General features: G+C 42.3%; 1 protein-coding gene across 2 annotated transcripts in view; it reads left to right on the forward strand.

Moving 5' to 3' along the window:
* LOC129862269 (excitatory amino acid transporter 2-like) overlaps positions 1–11947 on the forward strand; it is a 72244-nt gene extending 60297 nt beyond the window's left edge. Inside the window, exons 9-11 of one of the 2 annotated variants that reach the window (XM_055933757.1) lie at positions 2933–3067; positions 3430–3667; positions 7313–11947. In XM_055933757.1, coding sequence (XP_055789732.1) covers positions 2933–3067; positions 3430–3667; positions 7313–7399 — 460 coding nt within the window. In that variant the 3' untranslated portion in view covers positions 7400–11947. The remainder of the gene's footprint in view (positions 1–2932; positions 3068–3429; positions 3668–7312) is intronic. The other variant, XM_055933758.1, reaches the window with a different exon arrangement.
* Positions 11948–17173: the final 5226 nt, after the last annotated feature.

A 17173-nucleotide genomic window follows, 5' to 3' on the forward strand; every position in this document is an offset into this window, starting at 1 on the left:
ACCATTAATGACAAAGTGAAAACATGATTTAATGCATTTTTGCTAATTTATTGAAAATTAAAACCAGAAATATCTCATTTACATAAGTATTACCACCCATGTGTCTATACGTGTTAGAATCACCTTTGGTAGCGATTGCAGCAGTGAGTCTTTCTCTGTAAGTCTTTCTCTGTAAGTCTCTAAGAGCTTTGCACACCTGGATTGTACAATATTTGCACATTATAAAAAAATAATCTTCACTCTGTCAAGTTGGTTGGTGATCATTGCTAGACAACCATTTTCAAGTCTTGACATAGATTTTTTCAAGCCAATATATGTCAAAATGTTAACTATGCCACCCAAGAACATTCAATGTCGTCTTGGTAAGCAACTCCAGTGTATATTTGACCTTATGTTTTAGGTTATTGTCCTGCTAAAAGGTGAATTTGTCTAACAGTGTCTGTTGGAATGCAGACTGAAGCAGGGTTTCCTCCACGATTTTCCCAGTGCTTAGCTCTATTCTGTTTCTTTTTATCCTAAAAAACTCCCTAGTCCTTGCCGATGACAAGGATATCCATAACATGATGCAGCCAAGACCATGCTTAAAAATATGAAGAGTGTTACTCAGTGATGTATTGTGTTGGATTTTCCCCAAACATAACACTTGTATTTAGGACATAAAGTTAATTTCTTTGCCACATTTTTTCAGTTTTACTTTTGTGCCTTATTGCAAACGGGATGCATATTTGGGAATATTTGTATTCATTCATGGCTAAATCCCTGAGCGGTTTCCTTCCTCTCCGGCAACTGAGTTAGGAAAGATGCCTGTATCTTTGTAGTGACTGGGTGTATTGAAACAACAAACAAAGTGTAATTAATAACTTCAACATGCTCAAAGGGATATTCAGTGTCTGCTTTTTTTTTTACCCATCTACCAATAGGTGCATTTCTTTGTGAGGCATTGGAAAACCTCCCTGTTCTTTGTGGTTGAATCTGTGTTTGAAATTCACTGCTCGACTGAGGGACCTTACAGATAATTGTATGTGTGGGGTACACAGATGAGGTAGTCATCATGTTAAACACTATTATTGCACACAAAGTGAATCCATGTGACTTATTATTTGACTTTTAACACCATAGTACCCTCCAAACTCGTCATCAAGCTCGAGACCCTGGGTCTCGACCCCGCCCTGTGCAACTGGGTCCTGGACTTCCTGACGGGCCGCCCCCAGGTGGTGAGGGTAGGTAACAACATCTCCACCCCGCTGATCCTCAACACTGGGGCCCCACAAGGGTGCGTTCTGAGCCCTCTCCTGTACTCCCTGTTCACCCACGACTGCGTGGCCATGCACGCCTCCAACTCAATCATCAAGTTTGCGGACGACACTACAGTGGTAGGCTTGATTACCAACAACGACGGGACGGCCTACAGGGAGAAGGTGAGGGCCCTCGGAGTGTGGTGTCAGGAAAATAACCTCACACTCAACATCAACAAAGCAAAGGAGATGATTGTGGACTTCAGGAAACAGCAGAGGGAGCACCCCCCTATCCACATCGACGGGACAGTAGTGGAAAGTTTTAAGTTCCTCGGTGTACACATCACGGACAAACTGAATTGGTCCACCCACACAGACAGCGTTGTGAAGAAGGCGCAGCAGCGCCTCTTCAACCTCAGGAGGCTGAAGAAATCCGGCTTGTCACCAAAAGCACTCACAAACTTCTACAGATGCACAATCGAGAGCATCCTGTCGGGCTGTATCACCACCTGGTACAGCAACTGCTCCGCCCACAACCGTAAGGCTCTCCAGAGGGTAGTGAGGTCTGCACAACGCATCACCGGGGGCAAACTACCTGCCCTCCAGGACACCTACACCACCCGATGTCACAGGAAGGCCATAAAGATCATCAAGGACAACAACCACCCGAGCCACTGCCTGTTCACCCCGCTATCATCCAGAAGGCGAGTTCAGTACAGGTGCATCAAAGCAGGGACCGAGAGACTGAAAAACAGCTTATATCTCAAGGCCATCGGACTGTTAAACTATGCCACTTTATGTTTACATACCGTACATTACTCATCTCATATGTATAGACTGTACACTATACCATCTACTGCATCTTGCCTATGCCGTTCTGTACCATCACTCATTCATATATCTTTATGTACATATTCTTATCCCTTTATCCCTTTGTGTGTATAAGGTAGTAGTTGTGGAATTGTTAGGTTAGATTACTTGTTTGTTATTACTGTATTGTCGGAACTAGAAGCACAAGCATTTCGCTACATTCGCATTAACATCTGCTAACCATGTGTATGTGACAAATAAAATTTGATTTGATTTGATTTGACTTGTTAAGCACCTTTCTACTCCTGAACTTTTTTAGGCTTGCCATAACAAAGGGGTTGAGTCCTTATTTCATTTTTTGTTAATTTATAACAATTCTAAAAACATAATTCTACTTTGACATTATGGAGTATTGTGTGTAGGCCAGTGACATGATATCACATTTGAATCCATTTTAAATTCAGGCTGTAACATAACAAAATGTGGCTGTGAATACTTTCTGAAGGCACTGTAGTTTCTGATCATGGTGGGAAGTTCACTGCCTACCTTATCAATGTAAGTAGTGATGTAAATTACATCACATTAAGGGGACACTGTTATTCAAAGACACTTATGGTTACCATACATAGTCATGTGTTTGTGGATTAGGCAGGAATTGAGTACTCATCCTCAGGGATGCCAGTCCAAAATATCCTGAATCCCCATATTATTATTACAGTCACACCAACTCACTCTGAACGTGCTTCATGAAGGAACTGTACCCATTAGCCTCAAGTGCAGTTTGGTTAATAGATACAGTCCTTGGCCTTTGGACTTTTAAATTTAATCTGTAGAGCAGTTTTAACCATGAACTGGTTTCTTTCCTGTCTATCTTTCTTCCCATGCAGTCTGACAGCTACCCTGGCCAGTGTTGGTGCGGCCAGTATTCCCAGTGCTGGACTGGTGACTATGCTTCTGATCCTCACTGCAGTGGGCCTGCCAACTCAGGACATCAGCCTGCTGGTTGCTGTTGACTGGCTCCTGTGAGTGGATCTGCATTGCTAGTGATTCAGAACCAAGTTAATGTAGTCATATGTATTCAAAGTCAAGGAGCATATTGTGGGGATGGCAGGTAGCCTAGTGATTAGAGCATTGGACCAGTAACCGAAAGGTTGCAAGATTGAATTCCCCAGCTGACAAGGTCAAAATCTGTCGTTCTGCCCCTAGGCCATCATTGAAAATAAGAATTTGTTCTTAACTGGCTTACCTAATAAAATTGTGTATACAGTATATATACCATGCTCTCAGTGATAGCTGATTTTTTCGGACCCCTATCCATCCCGTTTTCTGATCTCCACACAACACTTTGGTGTATTCCCACCCATTCCCTTTTTTCCTATTCCAGGGACCGGTTCCGTACCTCAGTGAACGTGGTGGGAGACTCGTACGGCGCGGGCATCGTGTACCACCTGTCCAAGGCTGAGCTGGACGAGTTGGACGCTACACATGGCAAGTCAGATGACATCGAGATGATGAACAAGACCTCGTCCTACTATGATGACCTCAAAAACCACCACGAAAACAACTCCAACCAGTGCGTCCAATATGCCGCTCACAATTCAGTCGTGGTAGATGAGTGCAAGGTACAATTCATGCTTGCAGACATAGAGACTGGTATATAGCTGCCTAACATGCTGCATGCTGCATTGCACCTTTTCTTTTCTCTCTTTCATTTTGCATGTTTGTATATGATGCCAATGTAAATACATACACAGTTATTTTAAGAAGAAACAAAAAAATACAAAAAAATACGTGTATATATTTCCTTGTGAATTTGCTTGGAATATCAGCTTTTGTGCAATATTTATAAGAATACATTCTAAACTTGCAGAAAATATTTCTGTTTATGTAAATACCACAAACAGCATATGTAAATACACAAATAATTGCAAACCAGAAAAAATGCACCACAAATATGAGACAGTGTCTCTCACATGAGCAAATCCAAATCAGTGGGCTTACCCTAATGCCCCCTCCCACCACTACCTCCCCCACTCATCACCCCCCTTCCGCCACCAACTCCCCCCTCCCGCCACCACCTCCCCCACTCATCACCCCCCTTCCGCCACCAACTCCCCCACTCACCACCCGGCCTCATTCCCTCCCTTTCAACCTGCTGGAGTTGGATCTGAGAGAGAGGGAAAGCCATCTAAGCTGCGCATGCAGGTTTCACCATTATCTCTTTCCCCAAATCCCTTGTCAAATTATGTAGTTTAAGCTCTTTCTCCGGGCTACTTCAGAGGCTGTGCTGGATTATTCCTGCTGCTTTCTAGGCTTCGTTTATGAATTTGTGATCAAACTAGACTTCATAGGGTTTATGAGAAAACACTGTAGATGTGCATTCTCTTCGTACTCTGTTATTCCTCTGTCTAACTGTATCATTTTAAAGGGATGTCATATAATTGCAGTGAGAGTGATACAGTGCTTCATTAGCACTGCATTTTATGACTGACCCTGGCACCCTCCAGACTGGGACTGAGTCATTCTCAGTCTTTAGAGATGAGATGCTTTTGCATTTTCAGAACAGCTATTCTTGCTCATTGTGAGACATCTTGTGAAATTGGAAGATACAATGTAGCTCACGCATAATCTGAAACAGTAACACTTTGAATCCACTGTTTGAATAGATCAAGGCCGTTGGCTGCTATGATGTGGAGGAATTTGGGCTGCTTATTTTGTAGAGCAGCGGGCCCTGCTTTCAAAGGGCCTACTGATGAACCCATTCATTTATTACAGGATCAAGGGTGTTGCTTAGCAACACGGAGGCCCTTGCCCTCCAATGGTCTGACCACAACAACATACTGTATTCTGACATTTTTGTATCCATCCATTAAGCTAGCGAAGCATGGTACAAAGGCTGTTTTCTACCAATGTTTTCTCTCTTTATTTTCTTGTATGTGTTGGGTGTACATAAACTAACTCAAATAACTTTTCTAACATTTATCCAAAGACGCAAACCATTGTAGAACGCCTTGCAAAATAACTTGTACAGACTAAAACATAACATTGCACTCATTTTGTAGTATTTTGTACCTTGTTTTATTTGTATCTGTTTTTGTATTTATAACATTTTATATACCGATCTTCTACTTTAATTTAATCACTCTGTTTTCGCAAAGCATTTTCCTGCACAGCAGGAAACACAAATTGTAGAGTAGGCAAGGTTTAAAACGTTGGTAATTTCAACTTTAAAATTTCAGACTGGATTTGATAAATGTTTCCAGGGATTGGAGCCAAAATAATTTTCCAATCATTTAGTTATGAACAGAACCATTATTTGTTTCGTTCCGTTCCACTCTTACGACCTACAAAATAAAGTTCTGAACCAGTTCAAACCCAAATAAACTACCGGTTTATAGCGTTCCTTTCTGTTACTTTTTAAACCTGTATTTTTTTTAACGTTAGCTCTACATTAAATTACTTCACCAATCAGTGCAAATAGATCAGCTTGCAATAGACTTGTTTACATGCTCGATGACAAGTGTAGGGCGTGAGATGCAACTGGAATTTTGCGGTTGGGGAGAGAGCGATAAACGGTGGAGGGGGAGGCTTAGCTTGAAGTGCAGGGCATCTTGTTATGACATGCATTATCTAAATTAGGCCCGTAGAATTATACCTACGGTGGAGTGGCTTCTATGGAGGAACTTTGAATGTCTTTGAACTTCCGAGAGTTGGCTTAACGTTGGATCAGAGCTAGCTAGCTAACAAGCGTGTGTGTGCAGAGAGGCACCAGAATTAAAAACACGTAGTTAATAAATCCAATGTGAAGAATGATAACTGTATTATCTGTAACTAGCATGGAAAATTTTCCAGGTTGCGCAGCGTTCTAAGCACTGCATCGGAGTCTGCACTACAGAACCGGGTTCGATCCCAGGCTGTGTCACAGTCGGCCGCGAATGGGAGACACATGAGATGGCGCACAATTGGCCCAGCGTCTTCCGGCTTAGGTGAGGGTTTGGCCAGTCGGGGTGTCCTTGTCTCATCATGCTCTAGTGACTCCTTGTGGCGGCGCATGCATGCTGACTTTGGTTGCCAGCTGTATGGTGTTTGGTCCGACACATTGGTGCAGCTAGCTTTTGGGTTAAGCAAGCAGTGTGTCAAGAAGCAGTGTGGCTAGTCAGGGTCGTGTTTCGGAGGACACATTGCTCTTGACATTCGCCTCTCCCGAGTCCATATGGGAGTTTTAGCAATGGGACAAGACTGTAACTATCAATCAGATATCATTCAATTGGGTAAAAAAAAATTACAGCATGGAAAAAGTTGTTCTTCTCAAATTAAAAATCTCTCCCTAATTTCTTAATCATGTTTGTAACGTCAGTAGGCTAGAGTATCTTAAGCTTCGGAGGGGGAGGGGTAGGTAGCCTACACGCGCACACACACTGACAAAGATTTTCAGCTGGCAGGAAGACACTGGAATAAGTTTCTAAGTGACAGAGTGAGGGCTTTGCATAGGCGACTTATTGCATTTTTTGTGGGACGAAAAAAAATTGCCCCGGAATGTAAAAGAACATTATTAACCGGTTCCCATGCTTTTAAAATAATGGTCCTGTTCCGGGAACAGAGAACTTTAGTTCCCGGTTCTGATTTGTTTCCTCAGTTATTATTATTTATTCATTTATCCGGTTTTCGGTTCTGTTCCCAAAATCAATTCCAACCCCTGAATGTATCAACCCCTACAAAAATGTCTATTCATTATAATCTGCATAATAATTCAAATTTCCTGCGGTTGAATCATTATTTTCCTGCTGTGAGAAGCAGGGTCAAATTAAGATCCTCTGTATTTCACTGCATGTTAAATTTGTGATTATATGTTGATTGTTCTCAGGTCAGTAAAAAGGTCTGGTGCTCGTTGTTAAGACAGACCACCGTGATTCCATCAGCATGATCCTCAGTGATTGTCCAGGTCTTCCTGATACCTTCAGTATACACCTATCTTTTATATTGTGATCATTCATATCATTGGAGCACAGAACCAATTGTTTCATCATGATAGTCTTTCGTTGATATTTTGACACTTAAAACAATCGGAAAAGTACAATTTGAAAGTAAAAGTCTTTAAGTATATAATGTATGTGCAACAAAATGCAAACCAAATGATCAGAGTAGTTCTACAGTTCTTTTGCTGTCTTTGCTCCAAAGTATTCAGTCCAGGTCATGAAGCATGCACTGTGCCTGTTTACGTAGATTTGTAAACCTGCTGTTTAGATGTCCATGGTGATTGCTTTCAGGTAACCTCGACCACTAATGGCTCTACCGCTGCGGCGACCATGGCGGAGTGCATGCTTGTTGAGGAGGAACCCCAGAAACGTGAATAAAGCCAGCACACAGATCCCCAGTTCCACATGCTTTCCTATCTGGTGGAAAAAAGAGTCATGCGAACAAAACTACTAATTGTCTTTTTTTAAATGTAGTTTTATTTCTTTTTTGAAATGTTTGTATTAGTTCCTACAGTGTTTCTAACCGTCTATCTGACTGACTAAGAGGACTAATACTTATTCACTTATCGGTGAGACGATAACAAAGGTATGTTTTAGCTGTTAGAGCACTAATGTGTGCTTCATAGCAAACATTTGCACAACATAAATTATTCCTAGAAATATATGCATCCTGCATCTATAAGAGTACTGCATTCAAAGCAGGGGCAGGGTCAGAGCTTGGGGGAGTAACAATGGAACAACAGTCCTCCAGAATGTGATGGTAGCTGTGAGTTTGGTACTGGCAATTTGGCAGTCTAACAAAAGACAATGTGTGGAAGATAAGAGTGTGAGTCATGCTAGACTGAAGGAATGCCTGTATCAAACTTTATATTATTACACACGTCATTACAATTACCAATGATACCACAGTAGGCATCTGTTGAGCCATGGCCCCTTTTCCTCACAAGTTAACCTTTGACCTATACCTGACAGAGCCCATGTGACCAATCTGAGTGTCTTTATTACCTGATATTACCCACAATCCCGAGGAGGAATTAGGGTGGTGATACTGTAGAATACAGAGACACATACATATAAGGGCAAGATCTGCAGCCTGAGCCTTACTCTACAAGCAAATGTTCTCTGCAATTCAAAAAGCACAAAACACATACGAAACATGGAACTTCTCCTTCCCTTTTTTATTGTAATACATTTTTTTTCTACTGTAAGGGAAAGGGACTTCTTAAATGTTGCTTCTAGCTTCTAGTGTGAGATTATATACTGTATCTGTGTGATTTGGGTGTGTGGCTGTGTGTGTATGTGTGGATAGGTTGGGGGTGAGAACATGACATATCTCCCCAGTTGCCAATAGGGACCAAACAGGCATATAATCAATCAAACCAGAAGCCTTTGAAACACCTCCATGACTTATTGACGGTCATTTATATCGTCTTGTGTTTCTTACTCTGTACACAATCTATTTGTAGCTAACTCCAAGTGAAGAAGGTGTCTCATTACTCATTTCAACTCCTGCAAATTATATACCAAGAGGTGCATAAAGATCTCTTCACGCAATTACTGCAATGCCTCAAACATAAAAGTACATTTGTCCCCAGATACCAATATATCAATAGCTTCAGTTCCGGGATGTTTTTCATATAAATTAGTCCAAGTACTGAAGTGTAGGAGGTATTTATCAGACGCCTCACCCTTCCACTGAAGCTATCAATTTGATTATCTGAGGCTAAAAATAATGAGAATCAAGTGTAAATTGTGAAGGATCTAGGAAGATATCTAGAACCATGATTAATATGACAAGTAAAGCACAAATCAAGTTATTCTAAAACTGAAAACATGTAATACTGAGAAGTACAAATAGCACAATTGCAGCTTTGAGGAGTTATAGATACTTTTTTTATCCCTTTTTGACACTGGTCTCTTTTCACATTTGACATTTGTAATTCGAAGAACCCAATAAAGGGAAACTATACTCAGGCTGTAACCTTAACTCCTTGCCAGGGAAAGATACACTTTCACCAAGCCCTCAACATGTTTACCTGCTCATGAATGAAAATAGGATATTGACACTTGCCTTTATATAGCACAACTTAAATATGAAAGCTTTGACTTTGAACACATCGACTGTTTAACACCTTGATATTTTTTAAAGAGAAACATTTTTTGTATATATTGCACCTATATGACAGAGACAAAGTTTCCCTTTACAACTATTCCTAAGTAAGCTACTTTAATTAAGCGATTATTTTTAGCACACAGAAATGTTCCAATTTTTCCAACTTTAGCATTCCAGTGACTCCAATTTTCTTGGCTTCCCTTAGTGCCTGAAAGTACAAACACACATATGTTATCAAAGATGCCACAGAACAACCACAGAAGTGGAAAAAAAGTAATACGACAGCAAGTATCAACAGGTTGATAACTCACTGCACAACCAGTGGCCAGTTGGCAGTATTTACATCCCAACTCTTTTTATCCACCCCAAGAGTGGGGTCTCCTTTGTGAGTAAACAACCTATTACCACAGACGATGACGACTGTTCCCAGAGACCCTGCATGCTGCAGCTGTGTGTATCATTGGTCTCATATTGTTACTAATGTATAGCAGTCATCTTGGTGCCTGAAAATGGCCACTACAAAAATGGCAACAATCAGGTAGGAGAATTCTATCCCCCTAATGGAACCAAACTGGCTAAAAAGAGAAACCCACATGAAGTTAGATCATTGGTTGCTAATCTTTAATGCACGTATGTGATTGTATGAGAGACGTTTTGTGCAGGTGAGGCATTCTGCAGGTCTGGATTTCATTTCTTTATCTGTGTCGTGTTCTGCCCTGTGGTCTAGTTTCGTTTATTTTGTTCAATGACAACCTTGCTATGAAGATGTTAACTCCAAACTGTGTAGTCAGTTTGACCGTTATAACAATGCCGATTAAAGTAACAGTAGAAAACTTAACAAGCATTCATAGTGCAGCACACAGTCATTTAGTTACCTGAAACACTTTCTCAGTCAGAATATCAATGCCACATTGCTTTTGAGCTTGTATAACAAAGGGTGCTTCTCTACGCCACAGCACACAATGGTGTTCTGCTGTAAGAGCTGCATGGACACTGCCATCACACACAGACACAATGCACAGATACACACACACACACACACCCATGCCCTCACACACACACACATGCCCACACACGTATGCACACTCGCATACATGCACAGTCGCACACAACACATACACACATCCGACACTGCATGCACACACGCACACAATTAAACCTGGAAGGTCACCACACATGCAATGAGGGGGATGCTGAGCACAGCACTAAAACCCCTGATGGCACTAGGGCTAGGGCCTGACCTTTGACCTTGTGACGTTCAGGAATTTGTCCTCCAATAAGGAGAGGATGCAGACCAGTGTGTCACCATAGGGATTGAGTGTTGGAACACTATTATGTTCAAACTCACTGTTGTAGGAGCATGAAGTTAAAAATGATGATATTTCTTTTGCACCACTATCTTAAAAGCATGATATTGAAGTGCCTCCTTGCACTTTGTGTACATATTGAGGGTAACAAATATTTTGTTTTATTTTTGGGAGGGGGGAGGGGTTGACATGGTATGTAGGAATAGAGATTAATTGCTGTGACCGTTTTTTGTAATCCTCTAGAGAAATATTATCTATGTTCTGAATAAAAATAGATTAGTCAAAATGTCTTGAAAATAATGTGTAATAAATTGCTTATTTTTATTTGTTAATAGCTGTTAACTAGTTTTCTCACTTAGCTGCCACACATCAATATATACATATCTTTTTTTGTATCTAATGTAAGCGTTTTGAATGTTTGTTCCATGGAGATATAAGTTGTGTCCATTCATTTCCATTGTGCATACATGTTCCAGAGATCACAATGATTCTGAAGCGCACAATGTTGAACTGGAAAGACAAATAGAAAGAGGAGAAACAATCTGATTAAAAAAGGAGTCCATGTGGGGTGATGTGCTGTTTCTAAGTTGGTGAGGTGTGGATATTATCATGACTAGGTTTCCAGAGGAAGAGGAAAAGGTCAAATTTACTATTAACTAATGAAAGAAGTACAGCTTAGCCAGTTCATTATGACTAAAATAACAAATCTGATCAGAATGTCTGGCCTAGCACCTAACAAAATATAGCTCCTCATGTGGTCACCCAGATCCTGTTCCAGGAATCATCTAGACTTTCTACCAGAGAACACCACACTCGCCATCAGTGTCCGCCTCCTTGTCTTGTGCTTTATGCATCATATTGTGGTAACTACAAGACATAAATATTTACACCAAACAGTCATAGTTCATGTTTAGATTATTCCTCACAGTTAGAGACAGTAACTGTAATGAGCCCCAGTGCCATATCCATACACTAGCCTCTGTCTATCCAGAACTATCAACCCACCAGCACCATTTCATAAATCTATCCAAACACATATTGGTAAATTTGCCTTTTTGCCTTTCTTCATTTTCATCACAATTGTTTGCATACACACAAACAAACCCACTATTGAGTAAAGAGGATGTTCAAATGGAAATGAGTTGGCACAGTACTTCTAAGATGAGCCAGTATATCTTCAAGTCTGTATTCTACAGAAGTCTCTGTCTTTCTGATAGGATCCTCCTGAGTAGACCTGATAACCTTTCTCACTCCTGCCCTACCTTTCACTCCCTCGCTTACTGTTCTAAGATGTCCCTTATTTGTAAAGCTGTTGCTGTAATATTGATGTAAAGGGAGAGAGTATGTCTGGGAGACAGAATATTACAAAATAAAGACAAAAAAATATCTGAATTATTTTCTTGACCAGGTCTGTGGTATAAAAGTATGTTCATACATATCAATAAGTGTTGTACCATTGGTGTACATACGATTATGATAACTAATAAATGTTGATTCATAACTAAATGTGGTCTGTCCTTTTAGATGTTTTGATGATCACAACTTACAAGACTGACACTCACATTGAACTGTATATGTGCTACCTTCATACAGTCTTCTTGACTATCAAGTGATCACTTTTCATGGCATGCTGTACTGCACGCACGCACGCACACACACACACACACACACACACACACACACACACACACACACACACACACACACACACACACACACAGACACACACACACACACACACACACACACACACACACACACACACACACACACACACACACACACACACACACACACACACACACACACACACACACACACACACACAGACGCACACACGCACGCACGCACGCACACACACACACACACACACACAGACACAGGCACGCACACACACACACACACACACACACACACAGACACACACACACACACACACACACACACACACACACACACACACACACACACACACACACACACACACAGACACGCACGCACGCACACACACACACACACACACACACACACACACACACACACACACACACACACACACACACACACACACACACACACACACACACACACAGACACACACAGACACACACAGACACACACACACACACACACACACACACACACACACACACACACACACACACATACACACACACACACACACACACACACACACACATACACACACACACACACACACACACACACACACACACACACACACATACACACACACACACACACACACACACACACACACACACACACACACACTTCTCCAATTAAACCTCAATAATTATGTGCCCTTTCCCCACATCTCATAGAGAGAGAGAAATAAACAGCCAAATAGAGATAAATAGATTGACAGGGGGAACAAAACCTACACCAGCATAACAAAGGTGATTCATTCATATTATATTGATGAAAATTGATAAATTGTATGGACACATTTATTTCATGTACAGATTCCAAGAACACAGGATGAGATGTTACTATCCTTTGTGCAAGCACTTCCAAGAGTTCATGAACAGTGAGACTGGTGAAATTTGGGGAGCGCATCGTCAGTAGTGTACCTTTGGTTCCTAGGGTGTTTCGGCCTTTCACACTATACACCCTCCCCAAAGGCGGCCAGCGACAGGGTGATCAATCCTACGCTTGCGTCCCATTCCCAATTAGTCATAGGAGTTGCGTTGTTGTTGATAGCCAACATCCCATGGGACTATGCATGGCAGGGGCGTCTTCCTCCCTGAGTCAAGCATTGTTGACCGCATACCTCCTGGCCCTCTCACTTCGGGGCCCAGCTGGGGTCTTTCCTCTTCATCCAGAGCCATTGACTGCTGCCTTCTGCCGCCTCTGATACAGCTTTGATTGCCGAACGCTGGCTCTGGCCCTTAATTCCCAGGTCTCTAAGCAGTCTGGTTGTAGATGTCGCCACAAAACCTCTGCAGCCCACCTCCACTGGTCGGACTTCTGTGTTCCAGCCATGATGCCGTGCTTCGGCAGCTAGATTGGCATAGCGCAGATGTTTCCGCTCATAAGCCTCATCTACTGAGTCCTCCCAGGGTACTGTGAGCTCAATGATGAAGACCTTCTTGAGCGAATGGGACCAGAGCACCATGTCAGGTCTTAGGGTGGTGGTTGCGATCTCCGGAGGAAACACAAGTTGCCGGCCAATGTCAGCTAGCATTTTCCAGTCGCGGGCCAAGCGCAGCTGGTCTCGCTCTAATGGTGTAGAGCCGCTCTTCGGTGGTTTAGCCCCTTCGCGGACAAAGGTCGTCCGTAAGGGGTGTGATGCTGCTGGGGGTGGTAGGGAGTTGGTGGCAGCTCGCTTGTCCTCCAGGGCGGACGCAAGGTTTTTAAGGACTTGGTTGTGACGCCAAGTGTAGCGTCCTTGGGTGAGGCTTGTTTTACACCCTGTGAGAATGTGCCTGAGGTTGGCTGGCATGGAACAGAGGGCACAGTCCGGATCTTCACCATACCATTGGTGAAGATTAACCGGTGTTGGAAGGACGTCATATGTTGCTCTGATGGAAAAGCTCAACCGCCTCGCTTCCATGGCCCACAGATCCTTCCAGCTGATCTTCCTCTTCTCCACACTGTCCCATCGAGTCCACTGTCCCTGTTTGGCAAGAGAGACTGCCTTGGCCCACCTTGCAGCCTCCTCCTGATGGCGTACTTCCTGCACTACCATCTTCCGCCGCTCTGGTGCAGTGGCCTTACTCCAAGCAGCACGGCTAGTTAGCCCAAGGCCTCCTCTCCCTTGCTGAACATGACCCACAATGTCAGCATGTCTGAGGGCTGCTGTTGCCTCCTGGACTGCTTTTCCTGGCCTCCATTTGCGCCCAGTTGCCAAGGTCGGCGCGTTGTTGCTCACCACTGGGTCTCGAGATTCATTCAGTGTCATCTGGAGCCTGGTTTTTGCACACTTGAATTCCTCTGTTAGACTGGTGAGGGGCAGCTTGAGGACACCATCTCCATAGAGGCCTATGGTGGTAAGGCATCGTGGAACTCCGAGCCACTTCTTTAAGTAGCCTGTGACTCCTCTTTACAGTACTGTATTGCTCTGCAATTCTATCAGAAACTGGACACCAAACACACAAAATGGAGGAGTAACAGAAAAGGAAATATAGATGAATAATAATATCAACTGAAAAATAGGTGCGCACACCTGGGGTAAAGAGATCCAGACACTTCTCTATAAGGATAGGACACACCTGCCTCACACATGCACAATGTTAAGTTTAATTATAAACTGGGTGGTTCGAGCACTGAATGCTGATTGGCTGACAGCTATGGTATATCAGACTGTATTCCACGGGTATGACAAAACATTTATTTTTACTGGTATAAAGAAGAGGAAGGGAAGCGCTACTAAGGTACACAATAGTACATTTTGGTAGACTTATTTTTACTGCTCTAATTCCGTTGATAAACAGTTTATAATAGCAATAAGGTACATGGGGTTTGTGATATATGGGCAACATACCACAGCTAAGGGCTGTGTCCAGGCACTCCGCATTGCATTGTGCAGAAGAACAGCCCTTAGATGTGGTATATTGACCAAATACCTCACCTCCTCGGGTGTTATTGCTTAACCATAAAATCGCAGTGCAAACAACAGAAGACAAACCAATATCATGACACACACAATACTTATAGTTTAAAGCATATGATGAAGGAATTACAGATTGCAGGTGAGAACCAAATGATCAGTTTCCAAACTACTTAGAGAAAATCCTTACTCTTGTGTACTGTCGGTATGTGTGTGTTGCACAACGTGACGGGAATTCCAGCCATGTGTACTTTCGCTTTTGCTAACGTCTCACAACTCCCCTAAAGGGAAAGTGTGTGTGTGTATAAAAGGCTGATCCTCAATGAGGAGTTGAAAGATTGGATAGACAGAACCTGGTAAACCTGAGCAGGATAGTTCAGACTTACAGACAAGCTGTACTTTAATATTAACACCATGGCAGAAATGTTAGTATTCTCTGCCCTGCAGAAGTCTTCCTACCTCACAGAGCTGAGTGGAGAGAAGTTTATGGTTTCTGAGCAGGCTAGGAGGGCAACCATAGAGATACTGGAGGATGCTTTGGAGAAGCACTTCTATGGCTTTCCAGTCAGCTTTGGCTACAGCTGCTCAGAGCCTTTGGACTCCTACCAGTTCTGCTGCATCCCAACGGAGATCCTCCTCAGGGACCTTCTGCAGATGATGTAGGAGATGAGCTTCAGAGAGGACTCAGACCCTCGGGAGAGTGAGACCTTTGCCTACGTCTGTCCCGAAGACGGGAGCAACTTGGTCTATTGTGCAAGGAATTCTGGTCAGCACCAGATGACCTGTGCCAGGATTCTAAACTAGGCACCCTCATCCACGAGGTGTCCCACCTGCTGGGAACAGAGGACATCACCACTGAGCTCCTTACTGTGGAGGTCCTTGAGATCTATGGAACATTGCTGGGGGGTTCCATTGCATTGTAGACGAGGACAACAAGGGACACTTTCGAGAGGAGGTGGCCCAGGTCAATGCCAACTGTCTGGAGCATGAGTTTGAGACCATTATCAACCACGAGAAGAGTTACCAGGATGGTAGATACACATGCTGTGAGGAAACCAAGAGGAGATCCAGATCTACAGCGCATTACTATTTATATCAGCCCTTTGGTTGGTATGGCACCAAGAATGCTCCTTCTTTTGCTCAGGCATGGACTGTCTACTCTAAGGAGCTAAATATACTGTAGTTTATGTCACCAGTAAATGTCGGCAAGTATGAGAAATGCAAATGTTGATGAATCACAGCTAATAATCGTGCACAGAAGAAGACAATAAAGCTTCAGCGTAGTTGTCATTCTTGTTAATTTTTCTTTTCTGCGGAGGATAATAGTAAGGAGATGGAAGAGAAGCTTCTGGAGTACCAGAAACCAGTCCAACGTCCTGATTTTCACAAAGGGACAGTGAAGTATGCTAAAATAAGGAACAGTGCTTGCAGGAAGTCTCATACACCCCATCCTTGAATTATAGAAAAAGAACACTGTTTTATTTATGATGATCATAGCAGTATTATAGCCTACGGAAGGAGAAGATTTAAACACACTGCATATCACTGTCATTCTGACTAAGAATAAAATAAAAAGCAAACGTACTTTCATCTTTCTTTCTTGTAAGGTGTGGTTCTTCTGGTAAGGTGATCTCAGGAGTTATAGAACTTTCACAGAAAACTGAGGGCCAGGCTTGTGTATGGACATCTAACATCAGGATGCAGTTTTTCCCTCTTTTATAAGAAACAATGAAACACTTTACTGGAGCCGCACTTAAGGCATTCAACAAACCTTACAACAGGTACATACAGTAAGACTTTACACGAAGCTAGTTATAATAGGTGTCATGACATGTAATGTCAACTGTAAAGTGTTACCAAAATATACCTACGTGCCTTCAGAAAGTATTCACACCCCTTAACTTTTTCCACAATTTGTTGTGTTGTGTTTAAAATCGATTTGTGTCGCTGATCTACACGCAATACCCAATAATGTCACGGTGGAATTATGTTTTTAAAAATATTTACAAACAAATTCTAAATTAAAAGCTGAAATGTCTTGAGTCAATAAGTATAGATCTAACTTCATTTGATTATGCATATATACTGTAACTTTTGCTAAAGGACAAAATATTAGATCAATGTATCTTAAAACATATTTTGCTGGAGTTACTTAAAAA

Source organism: Salvelinus fontinalis, chromosome 9 (assembly GCF_029448725.1).
Source record: "Salvelinus fontinalis isolate EN_2023a chromosome 9, ASM2944872v1, whole genome shotgun sequence".
In the NCBI taxonomy this organism is placed as follows: Eukaryota; Metazoa; Chordata; class Actinopteri; order Salmoniformes; family Salmonidae; genus Salvelinus; species Salvelinus fontinalis.